This window comes from Vidua macroura, chromosome 13 (assembly GCF_024509145.1).
Source record: "Vidua macroura isolate BioBank_ID:100142 chromosome 13, ASM2450914v1, whole genome shotgun sequence".
Lineage (NCBI taxonomy): Eukaryota > Metazoa > Chordata > Aves > Passeriformes > Viduidae > Vidua > Vidua macroura.
This window is the reverse complement of record NC_071583.1, coordinates 21,476,355-21,498,761: the sequence shown is the minus strand read 5'-3', so window position 1 is coordinate 21,498,761 and position 22,407 is coordinate 21,476,355. Positions and strand designations below refer to the sequence as shown.

General features: G+C 42.1%; 1 protein-coding gene across 3 annotated transcripts in view; it reads left to right on the top strand.

Moving 5' to 3' along the window:
- Window positions 1–22,407, top strand: part of FGD3 (FYVE, RhoGEF and PH domain containing 3) — a 94,933-nt gene that overhangs the window by 52,432 nt on the left and 20,094 nt on the right. For all 3 annotated transcript variants that reach the window (XM_053988957.1, XM_053988959.1, XM_053988958.1), the window contains 11 exons: window positions 374–971; window positions 8,572–8,661; window positions 9,867–10,003; window positions 11,315–11,471; window positions 15,416–15,554; window positions 16,344–16,402; window positions 17,995–18,141; window positions 18,810–18,902; window positions 20,781–20,860; window positions 21,261–21,291; window positions 21,777–21,878. In XM_053988957.1, coding sequence (XP_053844932.1) covers window positions 374–971; window positions 8,572–8,661; window positions 9,867–10,003; window positions 11,315–11,471; window positions 15,416–15,554; window positions 16,344–16,402; window positions 17,995–18,141; window positions 18,810–18,902; window positions 20,781–20,860; window positions 21,261–21,291; window positions 21,777–21,878 — 1,633 coding nt within the window. The remainder of the gene's footprint in view (window positions 1–373; window positions 972–8,571; window positions 8,662–9,866; window positions 10,004–11,314; window positions 11,472–15,415; window positions 15,555–16,343; window positions 16,403–17,994; window positions 18,142–18,809; window positions 18,903–20,780; window positions 20,861–21,260; window positions 21,292–21,776; window positions 21,879–22,407) is intronic.

The following is a 22,407-nucleotide window of genomic DNA, read 5'->3' as shown; positions in this document are numbered from 1 at the left end:
TGCCAAAAGGGCTTGGTTCTGTTGAAGAATGAGAGTTTCTATTTAAATGATTCGAGAACCAATTGCTTCTTTTTAAAGGCAATTTCTTCTTCTCCAAACCCTCAAACCAGACTGTTCTTCAAGGTGACATGGAAAGCACTAAAGGCCCAGGATTCTGGTGCTGCCATTTCAGTAGAATGTAGGGGTGATGTTTTTTTCGTTGGGTGTTGTTGGGTGATCATTATTATTGCAATGTGCACACTCTTGCCTTCTGGGATTGTCAGTGGGGTGCAAGAAATACAACTTGAATCAAATAGCAATCAGACCCTCTCTTTCAGGCTACTTTTGAAACCTGAGTGTTTATATGACTGTGGTGCTTTCTCTTCACTCACAGGCAACCTGTACATATTCTTCAAAGAAACCAGCTAAATTTAGCTCTTAAGATGGAACCTGGCCTGGACTCATCCAAGCAGACGAGCTTGTGTGACCGTGACGCAGTGGTTTCCAGTGACTCTTGCACAAATGACAAAACTGAACTGGATGAAGCTGAGCCCAACATACCATGCAGCACAGATCTAGCTAATACAGACATAATGAAAATTAAAGAGCTGAGCATAGGTGATAACAAAAGTCATGAAGACTGTACTGTTGTGACTGTGAGCAAAGAGTCCCAAGAAGAGCTTGGCAATAAAGACTCAACTGCAGAACTGAATGGGAGTGGTAAAATTCCCAACAGAGACAGTGGCATTGACAGTCCTTCCTGTAGTGTGGCTGGGGAAACATTCCCTAGTGAAGAAGGGGCAGAGCAGAAGAAGCCCAGCATGGCTGGGATCCCAGGAGAGATGGAACCTGACAGAAAGGGCACCAAACCTTCCTCTGTGGAGCAGAAGAGAGATTCCATGCAGGATGACGACAGTGACATTGATGAAGGAAGCAGTGAGGAGCAAGAGATAGCAGAAGTGCCAAAGTTAGAGTATTTGGATGTAAACAAGGTAAGGGAGCTTGTTCGTTGCTATCGAGTGCTCAGAAACCAGTTCCTGACACTTGCATCACTTTCGTACATTGTTTGGATAATTTGTTTGGTTGGTTTTTCATCAAAGGATCATGATAGTCAGTATTGTTTCCTGCTTTACACAGGTCCTAACTTGTTCCTGACCTAGATAGTTTTTTAGAAAGTTTCCCAGCTTGCTTCAAATGGTTTAATATAAGAGAATCCATCACAGCCAGAGGTTAGCTGTTAAAATTCAAATACTTTCGTAGGTGAAGATTCCTACCTTGTGTTTGTTGCTTGGGTTTGTCTCGGTTCAGCTTGTTAGAGCATGTTCTTTTCCGTGGAGCTTTGTGTTATTCAGAGAGTTAATTGGATAGTGCATCTTGCAGGGTCAGGACCTTGCATCCCAGTAGAACGGGCAGGATCAGAATCTTGTCTCACCCAAAATTTAGAGTGGTTTTTTACAGAAACCTGTGCTTTTGTTGGTGTGACCACTTCTTGAGTGCAGAGAAGTTGTTTTAATGGTAGTTATGCCAAATTACTCTTCAGGAAACTGTGGCTGGAAAAGAGATTTTTCTTTGATTCCAGACTAATGTAGTCCAGGCTGTTGTGTGTTTGCAGTATCTATGTAATATTAATGACAGATTCCTTTGATTATCAGCTAATCAAGACAATTATTTTTAGAAATAGTGCTGTTAAAAGGGATTAGATTTTTTCCAGAAAAACAGAACAGAATATTGCAAAATATTCAATTTCTTGCACTTCTTGTTTAGTGGCTCTTTTTTTTTGTATTTGTGGGTTTTTGAGTTTGTTAGGGTTTTTTTTCCCCCCAAGCCATGATGACAGTAAAGTTAATATGTGGGATTTTTGTGTTTTAAAGCATATGATGAGCAGCTGCAGCTAATGATCTGTAGCTAGTGAAGTGCAGTGTCCACACCTCAGTTTTTACAAATAGGGTGGTTCTGTTGAACTCACCAAGTATATAATGATTTGTGTCTGTCAAGGGCTTGTCCCTTGGGAAATGTGGACATTAGAATGCATTTCTTAGTTTCTAGGTCAATCATCTGGTGACTGTAAAAGAATGATGAAAATGGCATGCAAGTTCTGTACCTCAGAGTTTGACAAGTGTGTTTATACCTACATACACACACTGTGACATACTTTAATTATTTTATATTCATAAAGTGCATGTATGTGCATGTGTGCCACTGAAACGTTATTTAAAAGATATGTTATTACTTGCAACAGGCCAGCAAGAAAGCCTAGAATTGTAGAATTTCCTGAGTTGGTAGGAACCCATAACAATCATCAAAATCCAACTCCTGCAAAATAATATATTGCATTAAAAAATCTTTAATCTGGTAATTAAATTTACAGTTTGGACTAGGAATGCGGTATCAAACATCAAACCAGTTGTGACAACCCCAAGCTGAACACTTGCCATATGATTAAGAAGTGCTTTGTTGACAAATACCACTGTTTTGTATGACATCAATGATTTGATGGCTGGTTTTGAGTCTTGTTCCTTAGGTTATGTGTCCATATAGTAGGAAATAAGGATGACAAAACACAAAGTTATGAGGCTGTAATTCTCTGGAGCTCACCTGGTGAATTTATGAGAGGTATCTCCAGAAGAAAACTCGTTTGTTTTGGGTTTTTTGTATTACCCTTCCTCCTGTGGTGCATTTATGTGATGCACTGCAGATTTTCCCATGCAATTTGAGTTGATTTCCCCTTCCAAAAGGCAGTTTTGAGGCTCACCAAGCTACACTAAGTCACCTTGTTTATGCAGTCACATAGAGGAGGAAGGCTGAGAGAGCAGCTGCCTCTTCTTCAGTGTAAAGATTGTGCCCTCTTCTGGGGACACATTGGGTGAAGCCAATTTCTGTGTCAAGTGTCCACATAAAATCACAGAATCATTACGGTTGGAAAAGACTTCCAAGATCATTGAGTCCAATCACTACTCTAACACTGACAGGTCCACCACTACACTGTGTCTCTAAGAACCACATTTACCTGTTTTTTGAACACTTACATACTCAGTCTATCAAGGGAGAGAGGAGTCTCTTTTGCGCCATAGACCCCCCCCTCTCCCCTCCCCCCCCTCGCCCATGAAACACAGTTGCTACTTTCTGTGTTTCTATGTCACACATGGCAACTGCCCGGAGAAAATCTGCCAGTGTGACACTCTTTTTTCTATGTCACAGTGCTCTCACCACCATGCATGGACAGACTGCCCATAGGGCTCTTTTAAGGATACTTTGCTACGGACTAAAAGAGACAACAGTTCAGCTTCTCATCTTGGGACTACAGTCCCCTTTATTTTCCCCTGGGGCTAAGGGTCTAGGAACAGAGATCATCTTCTTCTTGAAGACAGGGGGTATCACCATTCCCTCTTCAGCTTTCTTTTGTTCTTGTCATTCTTGTCCTGGTGGTTGCTGAAGCAGGTCTCTTTGGGTCATTACTACATCTTCTTAAAATGCAGTCTTTATTGTAGGAGAATTTGGTTCAGTCTATGGCTATACAAGAAAAGTTTCGCTAAAAGCTACTCCATTATTTCTTCCTACCTAAAAATTTTTTCTTCTAACATCTCAGGTTCCGGACTGTCTCTCTTCCACTATAAATCGAGGAGGAGTAATATTTTACAAAGCCTTCATTTCCCAGGAAAACGTTAAAAGTTCAGACTCCCTGGACGGCTGAACTCTCTGCCCAGAACTCTCAACTCTTACACTGGGCGTCATCCCCCCACTTCTCCTTCTCCTCTGCCGGCAAATTTCCAGGTGCTGTCAGGCTCTTTGTCTCTTTCCCTCTGGTGGCGGAACAAAGGCATCTCTGCTTCTCTCCACCCTTCCGTCCGCAGGAGCTGGCTCGGTTCCAGACCCTCAGCCCCCTCGGCCTACCTGGACAAGGCCATGTGGCTTCCCCTCCCCCACCCAGCCCAAGGCTGGGCAGGGGGGAGTCTGCACTCTCTGACGACCGGAACAAAAAGAGACAGTTCCCCTGGGAGTTTTTGCTTTTAACCCCCTGTGTTCTCAGAGGCATGTCCATGCCTTCAGTGGTTACTCCAGGTGCTAATATCCAAACCTGACCACTGATTGGTTTGACCCAACTTCCTGAAAAAAATTCACTTCCATGTCAAACCACGACACTGGTGACTCCGCCACTTCCCTGGGCAGCCTCTTCCAATGCCTGACCCCTCAGTGAAGAAACTTTTTCCTAATATCCAATCTAAACCTCCCCTATCATAACTTGAGGTCATTTCCCGCTCCCTGCTTTGATTCTGTTGCAGATTTGGGGCACTATGGACTCAGGGTGAGAGTGAAGGGCCATAGCTTCCAGCAAGGAGAGCTAACGTGATTCAAAGTTGACTTGTTCCATGGTTATTCTTAGGCTGGAATTTCACATCACCCTTGACAAAGCTGCTCATTTCCTTCTGGAAAGAAGAGAGAATGCTGGCTTGGGAGCTGGGGAGACCTCATCTCCTTCAAAAAGCCTTAAGTTGGGAAATTCTTTTTCCTGCATTCCCCCTCCTACCCCTAGTACCAGTCTTTGCAGCTGCACCGTGAAGGTAACTAGTGGTCTCATTAAATATGAAAGCTGTTATAGTTGGAGGAGGAGCATAAGTACAGCTGCAGAGCGATTTAAGGATGGCTCAGTTAACTCCTAGGATATCAATGTAAGTGAAGTTCATTAATAACCATTCTTTTCTACTTCAGTTATCTCTCTATCTTCCACCCAAGCTTGCGCACAACTCATGGCTGGGGAAGGTAACCTTGCCTGATATGTGAGTGGTATTGTTTTATTTAGTCTAGGCTTAGCTATGCAGTGATTCTTTAGAATTCTGCAGCAGTCTAACAGGGCTCACTGTTAGCACAAATATGTTTTAAAATCTCAGGAGTGACTTACTGGGATTTCCAGTTATCTTTTATCAAAATAAAAATGAACCAAGGGGAGGTTATTAGTTTTGATAATGTTTCAGAAAATGTCAGGAGCTCTGGGAAGTGATGCACATTAACCTGGATAGTTACAAATATGGTTGCAAAGAAAAGAAATGATATGAAAGTGAGACTGAGGGACTGTCGTGCTCCAAAGTCCCAAGAGCTGACTGCCTGAGAGCCTGAGTAATGCTTCTGGGAGAGGTATCAGTGCTTCATAGGCTTTTGTTTAGGCATTTTTTCACTAAGAGTAATATATGCTCATTTGTAATCACCAAAGAATGCTTTTCTCCCTCTGTCCTGCTGTTTAAATAGTAACAATGGAGCCCCACTTGGGTCTCATGCATTCATGAACATGTACTTCCATTCTGCCTGTACTTGGCTGGAGTTTCACATCTGATTTCATTGTCCAGTGTGTGTTGTAAAGTTTGGCCTGCAGTCCTGCTACTGTCACCTTTGGGTGAGATTATCTCCGTGTATATTCTTTAAAAAAAGTCCATATGTCAATGTTTTAGTCATAATGGTGGTTGACAAAATTCACATATGCCATCATCATCATATTTGGTTTAAATATCTTAAGGAAAATGTGATTTCAGTGCAACAAAGACAACCAAGCATAGGATAAGTTTTCCGTATTGTTTTCAGCATTGTTGAGTAGGAAGTGGTCTAAAATCTTCCTGGGAGTTTTTGTGCTCTTTGCAGGGCTGACTGGTGGGGTTTTGAAGCATAACCATGTATGATTTTAACCTCAGCTCTATCCCAGCAGCTCTCTTGCAAGATTTGATGAAAGCCCTGTGTGAGACAGATGCTGACTGAATGTAGTTGTGCGTACCCATTGTATGAAAAATGGTTGCTGCAAGATTTGAGGTGCAAATCCATTCCAAGTGTGAATCTGACCTTCATGAGAAACTGGTTCTGTTTGATTTCAGGCTGTTGTTTCTTTTTATTTAAAATGTTTTATGGACAGTTGCAGCTGAAAATGAATTTTTGAATCTTTCACAAAGAAGTGAAAGTGCATCATGCTGCTTTGAGCACTGGAGTGTACTTTCTGTGTTGTGAAGTCAACACCTCCCTCTTCAGTTTTCTCATCTTTCTTGTCACCCCACCAGCCACACTGCTCCATCCAGCCTTTGCAGCAGGTGTAAGGTTCTAGTGAATGACTGCACAGTAGATGCTGTGGCTGTGGTGAGCAGTCACCCAGCAAGAGCACTGCGCAAAGCAGAGCATAATCTCAGTTTGCAGATTTGTTTTACTTTTCCTTTAGAAACATTGACCATGAATTACCTTGTTCCTAGTGAACTGAATGATGGCTCAGGCTTTCTTAAAGCTATCCCACCATGGCACAAAATGAAGTTAGAAGAATGGGACTGCCTCACATTTAATTAATCTACAATTTCATTCAAAATGTTATGTCCATTGAAAGGCAAATATGTTGTAAATTTGTCTGAAAAATGTGCCTGTCTCTGCCTAGCAGAGAGAGCAACTGAAGACAGAATCACTCTGTAAAACTGAGCTCAAGCTGAGCCTGTTCAGCCTTTGTTTGGTATTTAAGCAGATGTCAGCAAGTTTTCTTGAAATATAAACTCAATTGCAGATGGTGAAGGTCAGGAGGTTAAAAAGTGCCTGTGCTATGTAAAGATTTACTTCTGAGTACAAATGTATTTGGTTGGAAATAAGTATTTTTCCAATTCTGAATTCAAACAACTCAGAGGATGCTCTTGGTGGCTGGCATGCCAGCTGGTTACATCAGTGCCTTTCATTTGAGTGCTCCTTTGTGCCCAGCAACACCAGCAGATAAATTCTTTCTCAGTGAGAGATCCTTGTAGTTACTGGGCTTGACTGGCCAGCAGTGCACTTCAGTGTAAACTGTAATAAGATGTAGTTGCTTGGAACAATTTCAAAACTTATTGTACTGTGAGGTTTTTTTTTTTTTGCTTCCCCTAAATATTAATACATAGTCAACAGAGCAGGAAGTTGTGTAGCATTTTGAAAGAGCTTAAAAGAATATTTGAATTGACTTGGAATAGTTTGAGAGGCAGGGCAGAGAGAGTCCATGTCAAAACTTCACTCATGGCATGTTTGCCTATCTTCAGATTTGTGCCTGGAAATAGAGGGATTGCTTCCAAGGAAGTCTAATGTTGCTTTAAATAAAGAAAAGCTATTCACTTTCCTTCAATAACATTTGTATCATGGAGCAATGGAGACTTCATGCCAAGTGGCACCTCATTCCATGGAGGATAATTGTGGATCTAATTTGTTGGAGTTCATGGCTTTCTTTGAAAAGCCTTTGAGGTTTTCAGTTGTACTGCAGTTTGTCTGAATGGGTGTGGAGGGCAGGTCTTTAAATTTTTCTCATCAACTTTATTTGGAAACAAAATAAAGTAACATTGAAGAAGCTTAAAGAGAGCCTTTATTTGATATTTTTCAACAATCTGATGGTGGCTCACTGGGTTATATCTATAAGTCCTTGCCCCAAATGCGAGTACCAGAGACAGGCATTTGGAATGGAGCACTGCTACTGGTGACAGACCCAGGTGCTTCCTGAACTGGAAATTGCCCCATGTGTTTAATAGACTTCAGCTGAATTTTTCCTCTATGGATATTTCTGGTTCTTTTGTGAACCTGTGTGAAGGTTACTGCCGGCAATGTTGTGTTTCTTGAGGAAGCAGCCCCTTGGTGATTTTTTGATGCCCTTCAGTTTTCCCATAGAAATAGTGATTAATTGCACCCAGTCAATGCTCTCCATTCCAGGAATCATTAATGCACCTCCTTACCTTCATTGCATTTGTCTTTTTTTCTGGATCCAGCCCAGTATAGTTTCCCTGCATTTGATCATCCTTGCTGCCCATTTTCTATGCTTGTATTCCTGAACACAAGCCAGCCAATGCTCTGTTCTGGATTGGTTTCATTATATGTAGGCATGGTGTTTAAAGTCTAACACTTTAAAAGATTGTTGGAAAGCTCAAGCCTGTATTCTAGTAATTCAGATATTTTTAAGGACTTAGTGACTGAAAGGTCTATGTAGCTTTTGGCTGAACAGTGCCTGAAGTCAGTGCTTTAAAACTGTATTTAGAGTTTTTAAGTAGTCCTTTCTCATTTTGTTTTTTTAAATGAGCTTAATGAAAGGCTTCACTGAGTTATTTGGGTTACCTTGCTGAAAATTCTTTCCAAGGAACTGGACTGTGTTGAAAGCTGCACCAAAAATCTTAGAAATATGCCATAGAGAGTAATGCTATGGTGGCAAGGGTAGAAATCTGGCCAAACAGCCTGGTTTCTAGTTTTCATTTTAGTTACAGGACCCGAGTCCAAAAAGCAGAACAGTTGATTTACAGTCTATTGCCTTATTTTTCAAATTAACTAGACTTATTTCCAGGTTTAGAGGATGTTTCTGGTTCTTTTATAAAGCCATAATGAACTCAAGTGATGTCCTGACCAGCCACTGATTGCATTACTAATTACTCTTTCAGAAAACAGCATTAAAATGTCTCTGGAGCAAAGTGATCTTTTGAGAGATGTGGAGCAGATTCTGAAATGTGTTAATCTCTTTCACTCCAGGCTCCTCTGCTGGTAGGATTTTGGCCACTGACAAAATGAAAAACAGAGCAGTTAGTGGAACTTAGGTGTGGAGGTGCAAGTGGATTGTGTCATTTGTAACTTTTTTTTCAGTGTACAGAGCCCCAAAAGCTATTCAACATTGCCAATGAGCTGCTCCACACGGAAGAAGCGTATGTTAAAAGACTCCATCTCCTGGACCAGGTAATTCCATTTTGAATTAACTCTCCTTTCTTTTCAGTGAGCAGCAATGATGTGTCCTGTCCATTGCCTAAGCTGTAGCTCAATACAAATGCTGTGTGTAGGTGGAAGATGGAGTTTGCTTGTCAGGCTGTGTGCCGTGGGTCCCAGATGCGAGATTTGGGCAAGAGCGTTCTCTGAAAGGAACCAGAGGATTGGGATGGCAGAAAGGGAAATGGGAAAACAGCAGTCCAAGACACAGACACTGCCAGCATTTGGTTCCTCCCTGGGTATGCAGGGAGAGGAAATCACAGGGATAATGAAGGCACTAAGAAATTATCAAATCTGTGATTGCTCTTTGATGTGCAAGAAGTTGATGTTTTACTAAAATCAGGCCACACGTGTTAGTCCTGTACCTACAGCAAACTATTTTTTTACCACTCTGTTTTGTAATGGTTGCCCATCATGTTTAGTCATGGGGATGAAGTGAAACTGGTGTGATGAGTCTGAACTTTCTTCCCCATAGACTTTGAGTTGATGCTACACAATTCAGGCATTTCTATATTTATCTCAAAGAAAAAACCCATGAATGTGCAGGAAAGAAATAAAAATGAGGATGAGACACACTGCTGGCCAAGTGCTTTTAAAAAATGAGTAGAAGAAAAAAAAATAGAAAACTGTCACTTGGCAAGAAATATTGTTAGAAGCTGTAACTTGGAGAACCCTTCACCCTACAACTCCTGGAGCTGTATGGAAAATTTACAGTGCTTGTATTAGATTAACAGAAACTGTTTCTAGACCATAGAAATCTAGGGAATGTCTTTCCCTTTTGTTCAGTATAGTGTAATTTTTCCTACTGAGAAAAACCCAATCACATGATTTATTTTACTTTGTGTGAATAGCAGTAAATGCTTTTCAAGGACTGGATGTTCTTTGCGGCTTGCACTCAAATATGAGATACCTGATCTTCTCAGTAATTTCAGTATTTTTTGAGTTACAGCTCAGACTTTCCTAGTTTTTTCAATAGCCTATAGTGATATATCTAACCCTGGGTGAAAGTGGGCTTAAGTTTTGTGAACCTCCTTAAGACTCCAAGAACTGGCTACCAGGGGTCAAAATCTGCAGTTTTGTTCTAAGCAGTCAGCTTTGCAAAATTGCAATCTAAAATCAGCATGTCTAGGACTGTTTTTTGTAAAAAAATGTTGGTACTGTCTTGTTGCCTTCTGCAGGTTTTTTGTACTAAATTGTCCGAAGCAGGGATCTCATCTGAAGTGATAACAGGCATCTTCTCAAATATTTCTTCGATCTATTGTTTCCATGGACAATTTCTTCTTCCTGAGCTCAAAACAAGAATTACACAAGAATGGTAGGTAGCTGTCATTACCATTATTTAAAAAATACATTTTCAAGAAACTGTAGCAACCATAAGGTCTAGTCTAATTTCAAATTTTTTATTGTTTAATGCAGTAGTTACATTAGTTATTTACTAACTCTCAGACATTTCTGAAGTCTCTCAAACATTTCTGACTTAAGGAGTAGGCCTGAGCACTCAAAACTTCCAGAATACATTGTGAGTGTTTTTTTAGTTGGAAATATTACCAGAGCTGTTTTCCTTACTGCATTCCCACTCTCCTATTATTGCAGTACTATGAAATTACAGTACTAGGAAGGAATGAAATTGCTTCTTTTGGCCCCATAGCTGAAATAAATATTTTCAAATACCAATTAAAATTTGGCTATTATAAGAAGTTGCAGGTGGGACTTGTTGATTTTAGAGGTCTTTTCCAGCCCTAATGATTCCATGATGCTGTGATTCTGTAAGTTTTAGATAAGGCAGAAATGCAGTGATAGGTAGAAAGGTTAATTGTAAGTCAGATCTAGGAAACCCGATTTGAAGGGGACACATTGGCTGCATGGTGTCCTGCAGTGGCAGGTGCAGATAGTGCTGACCTTTCCAGGTACCCTGATTGACCAAGACAAGACCAGGGCTTGCCTCTCTCTCGGCTGAGTCCAGTCTTCACACGTTTGTCAGTGACCAGAAGGAATAAATGAGTCTCAGCACCTCTGTGCCTGATTTGCACTTGCAGGGACAGCTGTAACAAAGGGGAGGAAAACTGCAGAGTCTGGGAGTCAGAAAAGGATAGAAGCTTGTTAACTGGCTAAAGAAGGTCTTGCAGGCAGACTGGGGGAGAATGGCTGGCTCGCTGCCTGGCCATGACTTTGGCAGAGAGAGATGCGTGGCTACTGCTGCTCCAGCCTGGGGTTACTGGCCCCTAGGGATTACCCCGCTGAATTGAACCATCTCTTTGTATTAAAACCAATTCAGATGTTTGGCTGTGGTGGAAGAGATTATTTTTAAGAAGTAAAAGTTTCCCACAAGATTTTGTGTTGGGCAGAACAGATATACAGCTATTCCTTTAATAATATGTAGTCAGTCTGCTCTTAAGACAGTGAGGGCAGAAATGTCATCCCTTGTAAAAACAGGATTCAAGTCTGAAGTTTCATCTAGGATATTGCATAGATTACCTTAAACTACATTTAGCCTATCTTGATTGCACATATGTGTAAGTGCTTGTGCATGTGGGAGACAACCGTGGAAATCTTACAGCTGTGTTTTCTCTCTGAAGATACCATTGATTTCCAGAGATTTCAGTACTTACCTGTCTCTTTACCATAGGAGCGTCAACCCACGGCTAGGAGATATCCTACAGAAACTTGCTCCTTTTCTGAAAATGTATGGAGAATATGTAAAGAACTTTGACAGGGCAATGGACATTGTGAACACATGTATGCAGCGGTCCTCTCCCTTCAAAGATGTTGTTCAGAATATACAGGTATGTTGTTAATTGGCATAATAGGACTTGGAGATTGTAATAGTTTAGGAATTATGCTCTCCAGTGTAGAAACTCCAAAACCACACTGCTACTCCTTTGCTTCCCCCCTCTGCCCTTTTCCCCTCCCCTCCCCCTGGAGCATCTGAAGAGGAGAGCTGGAGACACAAAAGGCAAAAATCATGGGTTGACTTAAGAACAATTTACTGAAAACACCAGTGAGATAAGAAAACAAACAGAGCAAAAATATTAATAATAAAAATAAAGGTGTACTAAAGAGAGTGCAAAGCTCAATCCAGCTGCAGCTACATCACCCAAACCACTCCCTCTAGTCAGGACCAGCATCACCCAAAATGTTCCATGTGCCACACTTGCTCCACCATAAGGAGCCTTCTCCTCTGAAAGGAGACCCTCTCTTCCAGCCTGGCAATGACCTGGAATGTTATCCAATAACACTGGGGCCCTGGCCACACCCCTCCTGGCTACTGGAAAAAATTAACTCTCTGCTGGCTAGACCCAGGAGTGAGAGAGCCTCACTTGATTCAGTGTATTTATTTGTTTCCCAGTTCATGACACCCATTGTCAAGATAACAAGACATACTAAAATTACACAATTTTAGTGGCATTCCTTTCTTCTCTTTTGCTGGTACACAGATTTCACACACAGCTTCTATCCCACTCAAGTTTTTTTTGGTTTTTTTTTTAATATGACTTTAAACTTAGAGAGCAGGGTTAGATGGGATATTGGAAAGTAATTCTTCCCTGTGAGGGTGGTGAGGCCCTGGCACAGGCTGCCCAGAGAAGCTGTGGCTGCCCCTGGATCCCTGGAAGTGTTCAAGACCAGGCTGGATGGGGCTTGGAGCAACTTGGGACAGTAGACAGGGGTTGGGCTGGATGTTGTACAAGGTCCCTTCCAACCCAAACCATTCCATGATTCTGTGGTTTAAGAGGAGTATCAGATCACAGAATGAAACTTCATCCTTGGCCCAGTAATTCTGACTCTTTTGGATTTGTCTTCCTCATTTCTAACTTTATTTTTTTTTAATAAATTTAGTTTCATTCTGAGGTGGATGTGCTTAAAGTTTGGATATGTCACTGACAGCATCTGCTGTTCGTCTAGTTTTCCTGAGGCTTCCAAAGTGGCAAGCAACTCTTGGGATCAGCTCCACAGGAGGGTGTTTAACACGGATTTTCATGTGTTTTCTCATAATTGCACAAAAAGCTGAGCAGGAAGAGGGGAAGAGCTCCAGTTATCCTGATGTATCCATAAAACTGCTCTATCCTGCCTGTCCCCTGGGCCAGCTGAAGGGATGCAGGCTCCAGGACGTTCATAAGCATCCTTGTGCCAGTCCTGGGAAGGCAGATACCATCCTTTGGAAGGGGAGGGCTGGCAAGGAGTGGGTTAAGCTGAGCAGGGAGTACAGCTGCCTGCCCTAAATTGGGAGGATTGTGGCTGGGCCAGCTGTCAGGAATCAAGTAATCCCCTAGCAAGCTGGGAGAGGAGAGGCCCTGTGTGGAGGTTTAGGGCTGTCTCAGAGATTCTGACAGAAGTTTGGAGAAGCAAGGACTGGGGGAGGTCCTTTTCTGCCATGCTGCTACTCCACAGGGTCTTTTCTTACCCTTGTTCTGCCTGTACCCACCCTGCTCCCACTAAGGACATGCACACCAGCACTGTGTTTTGCTGTCCTCAGCCTGTGGCAAGCCATGACTTTCTGCAGGGTAATCCATTTGGGATTGTTTTCCCTACAGCACAGGCAACTCCCTTCTCTAAAATTCACCTGTGTCTTCCTACCAACACAAATTATGTGTGGCACCTGTCGGTCTGCACGGTTCCAGACCATGGGCAGCTGTTGCTTGAGCAGGACTCTTGCCAGGCAGTGTGGGCACTGGCGATGCAGGCAGGAGATGCACCTCGGAAACCTGCTGATGACAGAATTGCACTGTAGGTTATTTAGTCACACCTACACAGCACCTTTTGCTCCATTGCTCAGTGATCATAGCTGCAGGAGGCAGAGATTGGCCCCAGAATGCTTAGTCCACTCATCTGACATATCTCTGCACTATCAAAAGCCAGTGATAGTTTTCAACATACCAGTTGAAGTGTGTTGTGATCCTTCAGGGATGCACTACCTAAGCTGCTAATGGAACAGTGTATATATAATATATAGCATAAGGCATTCACTGTTACTAATTGTGTTAAATTAGGGAAAGCAAAAAACAAAAATCAAATGTTACTAATAAGATGATGACTGTGACTTATCAAATTTAGTCCTCTGAATTTCTGGAAGGATAGCTAATATTTTTTGCTCAGACATTCATCCCATTATCTCCAGTCTTGCTGTGAGAATGGAGCGAGTCAGCAGTGTGGTGTGGGCTGGAATATTTATGAGGAAATTGCAGATACTTGAAAGAAGTTCCTTTCTCTGAGAAATGTACAGTGAAATTAACATGGTTGTAGAGAGACTGTTTACACTGGAACAAACCACATTAGTGGGCTGATGTAAAAGTAATGCTGTGTAGAAGAGCTTGTGTGTGTCTGTGGTTAACATACTACTATGGAGTCTGATGACATCGCTAGCAGAAACTTCCTGTGTGCTTTAAAGCAAGTTACTGGTTCTTACTGAGATTCTCATCTCTCCTCTTTTAAACAGAAATATTCTTTAGCTTCACCGGATCCTATGAAAACAAGTACACTGCAATACTCAGTGCCATTATAAGCAGAGCACATTGGTGCCTTATTGGATGATGTTTAATGTAACCAGACTCAAACCTCCTCCCCTTCCTGGCCAAATGAAAAAGAAGCAGAATTTGAGAGAGCTCTGCCTTTCAAGCTGATGTGTGAGCAGTGTGTCTACTGCTCATACAGTGAGCTCTGGCAAGCAATACATTCCTGGGGGCATTCTGATTTCCTGAAGTTGAGAGAATAATGCTGCACAGGGCCATGGATGAGAAGAGCTTCTCTGAGCCTTCTGAAAGAAGGTAGTTGCATATCGGCAGAAAATGCCGGACATGGGATGAAGAGTCACATAAAACCTGCCAGATCTGATATCTGCTGTCAGGCTCTCCAGCTCTGGAGAAGCTGGATCTGAGGCCAGTGATCTGAGGTTGAACAAGGTCAAGTGCCAAGTCCTGTCCTTGGGTCACAACAGCCCTTGCAGCTCCAGGCTGAGCCAGAGGCGCTGGAAAGGGCCAGCAGGAAAGGCCCTGGGGGTGCTGGTGGCAGTGGCTGAGCAGGAGCCCAGGTGGGTGAGAAGGACCAGGGCGTCTCAGGCTGTTCCAGCCCTGGTGTGGCAGCAGGGCCCATCCCTTGTGCTGGGCATTGTTGAGGCCCCACCTTGAATCCTGGGGTCAGTTTTGAGCCCCTCACAACAAGAAAGAGTTTGAGGGGGTGGAGTGTGTTCAGAGACGAGAACAGAGCTGGGGAAGGGGCTGAGGAAGCTGGGAAAGGAGCTCAGTCTGGAGAAAAGGAAGCTCGGGAGGGACCTTCTCAATCTGCACAGCTCTCTGACAGGAAGGGGCAGATGGGGGAGAGATTGGGCTCTGCTTCCAGGGAACAAGAGACAGGACAAGAGGAAATGACCTCAAGCTGTGCCAGGGGAAGATTTAGATTGGATATTAGGGAAAACTTCTTGATGGAGAGGGTTGTCCAACCTTGGCTCAGGCTGCCCAGGGCAGTGATGGAATCACTATCCCTGGAGGGATTTAAAAGACATGCAGATGTTGCACCTGGGGATTTGATTTAGTTGGCCTTGGCAATGATAGGTTTATGTTTAGACTCAGTCATCTCAAGGGTCTTTTCCAAACTAATGAGTCTGTTGATCCATGATGGTTTGAGAAGCTCCTGTACACTCCTCTAGCTGTATGTGAATGGTCATTTTTCATTGCTGTTATACACCAAAGGCAGGAAAAAATCAAACCCTCCTGTTCTTGTTTGCTCTCCGTTACAGAAACAGGAGGTGTGTGGAAACCTGACTTTGCAGCATCACATGCTTGAACCAGTGCAAAGGATTCCTCGTTATGAGCTTCTCCTGAAGGACTATTTAAAGAAACTTCCAGAAGAATCTCCAGACAGGAAAGATGCTGAAAGTACATGTAAACGCCTCTCTGTCTAAAAGCACAATGAAATCTTGGGCAGTTTTTCTTCACATGTTCAGATACTTACAACCACATCTACCAGCTATGGTAGAAATGGAGATTTCAATTAATCAAATTATTGCCAAGCAAAGGGATTTTGAATGCTTTTGGAGTTGAGAAGAAAAGGGTTGGAATGCCTGCTCTAGGAATGAAGGCAGCTTTGGCAAATAAACAGTTGACAGTATGTTGAAGTTTGCTGTAGTGGAAGATTTAACTTTTTTGTTTAATCCATTGTGTGGCTAAGGACAAAGACAGGAAGACATCCTTGCAGTAGCCAGAGGAAGAAAAGAAGAATGATTTAAAATTTGTATTGTATTTAAATGTGTATTTCTTGCCAAGAAAGCCAGATAGACTCTGTTTATATGGTGAAACAGGAGAAATGGACTTCTCTTGATTACAAGGAGTTTTTGTTCTCAACCAAAACAGTGTCCATATCACCATAAGCAGGCAAGCCCTGTTTTAGGAAAACAATCTTAAAAATATGCTTGGGAAGACTTAAGTGAGACTTGACTTTTAATAGGTGACTCCTAGAAAGTGAGGGTTCTTTTTGGCTTATCTAGATTTTTAGGAGAGAAAGATGAAACATAGATCAGTTGAACAGGCAGAACTGAAAGTGTCTGTAATTGCTTATGTATCATCAATTTTGAAGGAAAAACTACTCAGAGAGGAGAACCTGTCCCCCAAGGTGCTATTAAAAGATATAATCTAGAGAATGCATAACTGTTGGTACTTTTATTGCAGAGTCACTGGAGCTGATATCAACAGCAGCAAACCATTCCAATGCAGCCATCCGGAAGATGGTGAGTAGCAATTCCATAACAGAATCGTGATCTGACTGAAACATTTGACTAAACTGAGGGCCTCCCATTGCAATAGGCTCAGTACGGTAACTGGAGAGAAATATCTGACTGTCACTCACTTTAAACATGTGTTGGGTGTCTGAATTCTTTTTATTGTAAATGCAGTTTTCTGTGGCTTGTTGGGCTTAAATTCCACTTCCCTCATTATTAAGGACCCAATGAGTTAGAAAAGGAAGTCTTCATAAAACTTATTTGCTTTTCCTTGAAAAGTGTTGAAAGTATTCCAATTAGGCCCATTCACAAGGTGTCCTTGCAGATTTTCACACTATTTTTTTAGCCCTACTGTTCTTCAACAGAATGAAGGTTGCTTTGATTTGATTTTGGCCCATCGTAAGTGGGCCAGAATGTGCATTTTGCATGCATCAATAGCTTCAGAAAGCTGTGCTTCAAAAGCTGGGCAGTCAGACTGTGGAGATTTTGGACATTAGCACATGTTTTACATATAGAAGAGCTAGTGCATTACCATTAAAGTAAATGGGCTTTACAGCTGCAGATGTTATCCTTTTGGTGCACCCAGGTGTCTCAGGACATTTTGTATCAGACAGACCTGAAATGCTGTGTATCTGACTTAACACCCATTGAACATTTGGGGGTCCAAGGTTTATATTCACTTCCCTATCAGACCATTTACTTCCTTCCCCAGCTAGTGGGGACACCATGAGACCACGTTTCCTGTGGCTGCTGTGGGGAAGTGGCCAGCTGATGTCTGTGTATTGCGAGTATTCTGAAAACATAGTTAGGAAACCATCTGTTTCTATTTGAGTCTGGCATGTTCCCTTGATAAGGATATATTTTGATGGAAATTTTTCTGGTTTAGGGCCTCTTAACAACTCCTGGGGGCTTTGTACAGTATCTCTGCAGATATCAGGAATATGAAACAACTCGTTGGCTCATTGGTTTCTGTGTCGGTTGCTTTTTCTGTTAGTACACGAGAGTCCATTGGGAAAGGCTGCTATAATAATTTTGCTGTGTGAGGTCTAAGCCAGACTGAAAGTGAATACTGTAGCAAAATCCCCAAAAGTTAGTGGAGGGTTGAATTAATTGTTAGCTGCTTACTCCTGTTGTGGTGCAGTAGAAAAAATAAATCATGCTTCCATTATTTGGTAATATACAGGTGTCCAACTTGGCCATTGATTTTATTGGGCATTGCTTCTTTAGAAAAGAAAAGAAGTTCAAAAGATTAGTATTTGGACTTGATGATCTTAGAGATTTATTTCAACCTTTATGATTCAATGATACATACTTATTGTTGAATAGTAATAGTCTAAAAGTATCAAATAAATTTATCTCAAAGTCTCATTAAATGGTACAATCCAAGTATAACTAATCCAGTGTGACTAATCCAGAGTGGGGAATAGCACTGAAAAATATGCAATGGGTTTTAATATACATGCAAAGCTACAGTGGAAGTGAAAGACTGTTTTTTTTCAACTTACATACATTTACCACAGAAGTTAAACAGTAGGCGATAGAAAACATGGAATAATTTTTTTTTTTTTTTAATTTAAATTGCTGGGGGTTTGTACTGGCAGGAAAAGATGCACAAGCTTTTGGAAGTCTATGAGCGCCTGGGTGGTGAAGAGGATATTGTTAACCCAGCCAATGAGCTCATTAAAGAAGGACACATTCAGAAGCTTTCAGCTAAGAATGGCACAGCACAGGACAGGTATTTATTCCTGGTGAGTGTTTCAGTTGCTCTTTTATTTTCAGGGCTGTGCTCAGGTTGGATGGGCATTAGAGCATACCGGTCTAGTGGAAGGGGTCCCTTCTCATGGCAGAGGGTGGAATGAGATAGGCTTTAAGGTCCCTTCCAACCCAAACCATCCTTTGAATCTATGATTCTGTGGTACATTTCCATCTTCCTAAGCTTAAAGACAAAAAGCATTCACCAGCTGAGCCCAGCTACTCCTTCTGAGCAGCAGTTTTCTCTTGTAGCTTTTTCCTCAAGGATTTCCTTCTTTCTTCCATGCTGTGCCTTTGCTGGCCCAAAGTAGTTTTTTTCCATCTCCCTCCTCAGAGGCTGAGTTTTTGCAGAGTGCTACAGGAGGTGGTTTCCAGCCAAACCACCTTGCTGCAGGAGATGGCCAGCTCTCACTGGCACTGGGAGAAGGGCTCTCATGCTTTCAAGGCAGTACAATTCAGAGGGAGGGGCAGAAGGGAGAAGTGACTGGCTGACTTGTTTCTGTCTGCCCACTTCTTTCTGTAATGATCCATTAGCCTCACTTTCACCTTAAATCTCTTCTTGAGAACTATGTCTTAGAGTAAAACACACCAAAGCCCTAAACTTTCACAGTGCAGGCTGTGTCCACCATGTAAATGCCTAAGTTAAACTCTTGCCTCATTGCAGTTTAACAGCATGGTGCTGTACTGTGTGCCAAAACTGAGGCTGATCGGCCAGAAGTTCAGTGTCCGAGAGAAGATGGACATTGCAGGACTGCAGGTTTGCATCTCTTCTTTTCCGTTTTTTTAATGTTCTTGATAGCTTTGGATCCCTGCTGAATCTAAATACATAACATTATACAAATGTAAAAATATAATAGAATCTTAAAGCCTAGCTTTGGATCAATGCAGCTTTTCCTCTACAAAAACGACCTTAAGGTGCCGGAGTGTGTGCAGAGAAGCGCAGCAGAGCTGGGGAAGGGTCTGGAGCACAAGTCTGATGAGGGAGCTGGGGGGATTCTTTCTGGAGATAAGGAGCGAGACCTTTTCGCTTTCTACAACTGTCTGAAAGTTGGGTGTAGCCAGGTGAGGGTTGGCCTCTTCTCACGGGTGACAGGATGAGAGGAAGCGGCCTCAAGTTGCACCAAGGGAGGCTTAGGTTGGATATTAGGGAATAGTCCTTCACTGAAATGGTTGTCCAGCCCTGGCACAGGCTGCCCAGGGAACTGGTGAAGTCACCATCTCTGGAAGTGTTCAAAAACCATGTGGCTGTGGCACTTGAGAACATGGTTTTGTGGTGAATGTGATGGTGCTGTTTTGATGGTTAGACTTGAAGATCTTAAAGGTCTTTTCCAGCCTTAATGATTCTATGATTCTATATATTTTTGAGTTTTTTTGATTGGTTGGTGTAATGAACCAGCTTAACACAGAAGACCAAAGAAAACTAAGCCTCTGTGAATAAAATGGATCAAACCCAGAAAGGTTCGAAATATACCCCAAAACTTGATTAAAAACAAATGAAGTTAAGATGTTGGTGCCAAAAAAAGTGATATATTTTATTTAAAAGAGGCAAAGAGAAAGAAAGAGAAAATAAGGACAGAAATAGAAAAGGAAGTGTCCTTTTTCTATTGTCCAAGGAGACAGGGGAGGGTGACACGGGTTAGGTGGAAGCATATCACCCTTCCCAGGGTCCCAACAACATCTCCTTGCTCCCCTCCATCTGCTCTTCTTGGTGGTGAGGGTCACCCTGCGGCCTGTCGCTGGAAAATATGGAATCCAGTGGATTAATAAAGTGTTTTGGGCCAGGTGGAAATGCCCACATGCCTCCCCTGAGTAGGGCACGTTTGACACTGTCCTTTGCAACAGTATGGATGTGTTGCATCATCTCTGGTGCAGGGTCTGGGGACCCCTTGGGGAGGGGTCTTTGATGGGCCATGACTCTGCTGTCCTTCATGTGGATGCAGCTTTTGCCAGGGTGAAGGGGCCCACAGCTGAGCTCCTCTGCATAGCAGAGGATGGGTGTTCGCTGCTCGGATCAGAGGCTTTTTGATCACACGCCCAAAACATCTCCTCCCCCCACCCTTTGGCGTGAGAGTCTCTTCGAGCCTGGCAGCTGTCTGTGACCTCCACCCTGAAGGTGCTAAGCTTGATCCCTCTCTGAATGTATTCTTCTTTCCTGAGTCACTTTATCTTATCTTCATCAATGAGCTGTGTAGGGCTCCATTCACGGTTTTGGTGGTTTTCTCTGCAGCTTTTGTACAGTTTTGCTGTAACAAGCAAAAGTCTTTCATGAAGATGTTTAAGACATAAATTATAACATTTCCGTCTCTGACAGTTGGGCTTTTAAAAGTTTTATAAGAATCATTCAGAGGGGAGCAGAATAATGGTGACTGTGTGACATGTTTGGATTGAGAGCCTTACCATGTGCCCTGGCTGGCACAAGAGCCATCTCCCCCTGCTGCTGTAGGAGTCTGATAGGTGATACAGACACACAAGTTTTGTAGCAAGACAGGTAATTGTGGAAACAGTCCTTTATTTTTTCTACTTCTATACTTTATTCTTTTCGACTAAGCATTTCAAAGAATGACTGTATTTGTAAGTCATGAAAAATGTTGGAAAGACAAGGTCAATGAGTAAAAAGCTGATGTGCTTTTTACAGGTCCAAGAAATTGCCAAGCAAAATGTGGCTCATACATTTTCCATAACAGGAAAAAAGAGATCATTGGAACTACAAGCCAGGTATGATACTTGTTCAGTCTTTGAAGGTTTGTGAATATGTGAGGAGAAATTGATCTACGGCTGTGCTAGTGTGACAGAGCTTTAAATCACGAGGTGAGCAGCAGAGGTGGGTAACTTAGATATGTAAGAGAATGCTGGTCCTAAGACAAAATGTGTTGATTGCCTTTATTGAATGCTTACAGTATTTATAGTAGTGCTTGTAGGGTCCACTGTGTCAACAAATCAAGTATTATTGGCATTTGGTAATAATTACTGTCAATAATTATCAATGTTTTTAAAATAGTGGATAGCAAAACTAAAAGTCTAATGGATATAAAGCTGTGAAGCTGTGAATTGAATTTGCTGAAAATATTTTAAGTAGAACGATGATGTTTTCTCTATTTTTCTTTTGTTTTAACAGGACAGAAGAGGAGAAGAGGGAATGGATTCATGTTAGTACAAAGCACCAATGATAAGGAGGGCAATCACCATGCAGGCAGCATTTGAAATCATCATTTTGGGTTTCTGAATTAATGTGGCTGCACAGGGAAGCTGGGTGGGCCAGTGTGGTGGAGTTGCTTATGGAGCAGTGTGGAGCTCAGTCAGGTTCCTGGTGCTGACCAGCTGGCCCCAGAAAGTATCTGGGGACTCCAGCTGGGCTCCCCTTTCCTGCATTCCTCAAGCCCAATATGAGAAGAGACTGAGGCATCAGACCTTGTATATTCTTCCAGTTTGACTTGTAGAAACACTGTCTGTGGCAGTCTTAGTTTTTAACTGAAACAATAATGGGTTTAACACCACCGCTTAAGGTTTTTAAGTTCCCTTTTCATTTATACAAGTGTAAGGGTTTTTCACCAAATGGTAATCCTACCCATCTTCCTATGAGAGAAATTTTTTTTTGTGATGCTTCTCATCTTTGCTGACATCTTTGTCTCAGGTCATTCAAGCCACAATAGAAAAGCACAAACAGAACAGTGAGACCTTCAGAGCTTTCAATAGCTCTTTTTCACAAGAGGAGGAGCATCCTCCTGATTCTTCAGTAAGTACTAGTGCTTCATTCTCCTTTGCCAGAACAGTTTTACCAACAGTTAAGACTTGCACAGCTAACTTTAAAATAGTGGAGTCTTGTTCTGGATTTTTATATGACATTACAGGGCAGTCATCTCCATTTCTCTGGCTCTCAAATGTGTATCAGTCACAGTTACTCGGCCATGCAGATACAGAATAAATTACCCAGGACAATTCAATGCCAGAGACCCATCAGGCATGTTTTTCCAGGCTGGTGGCTTTTTTTAGCAGAACAGGTATAATTCCTCAATGTTATGAGTGCTTAGCGGTCTGTAATGTTACTTGTGTCCCTGGGTGATTTTCCTCATTACTTTTCCCCATCTCATCAGAGATGCATTTTGGGATTATTTCTTTGTTGTTATTTTATTATTATTTAAAATATTTTAATTACTCAGAAAGAAAATGAATGCATTTTAAAAGGATCTTAAAATACTATCTTATAGATAGTAAATATATTTCAGAAAAATACTCTTCAACTAAGTATGTAATATAGTCTTGAA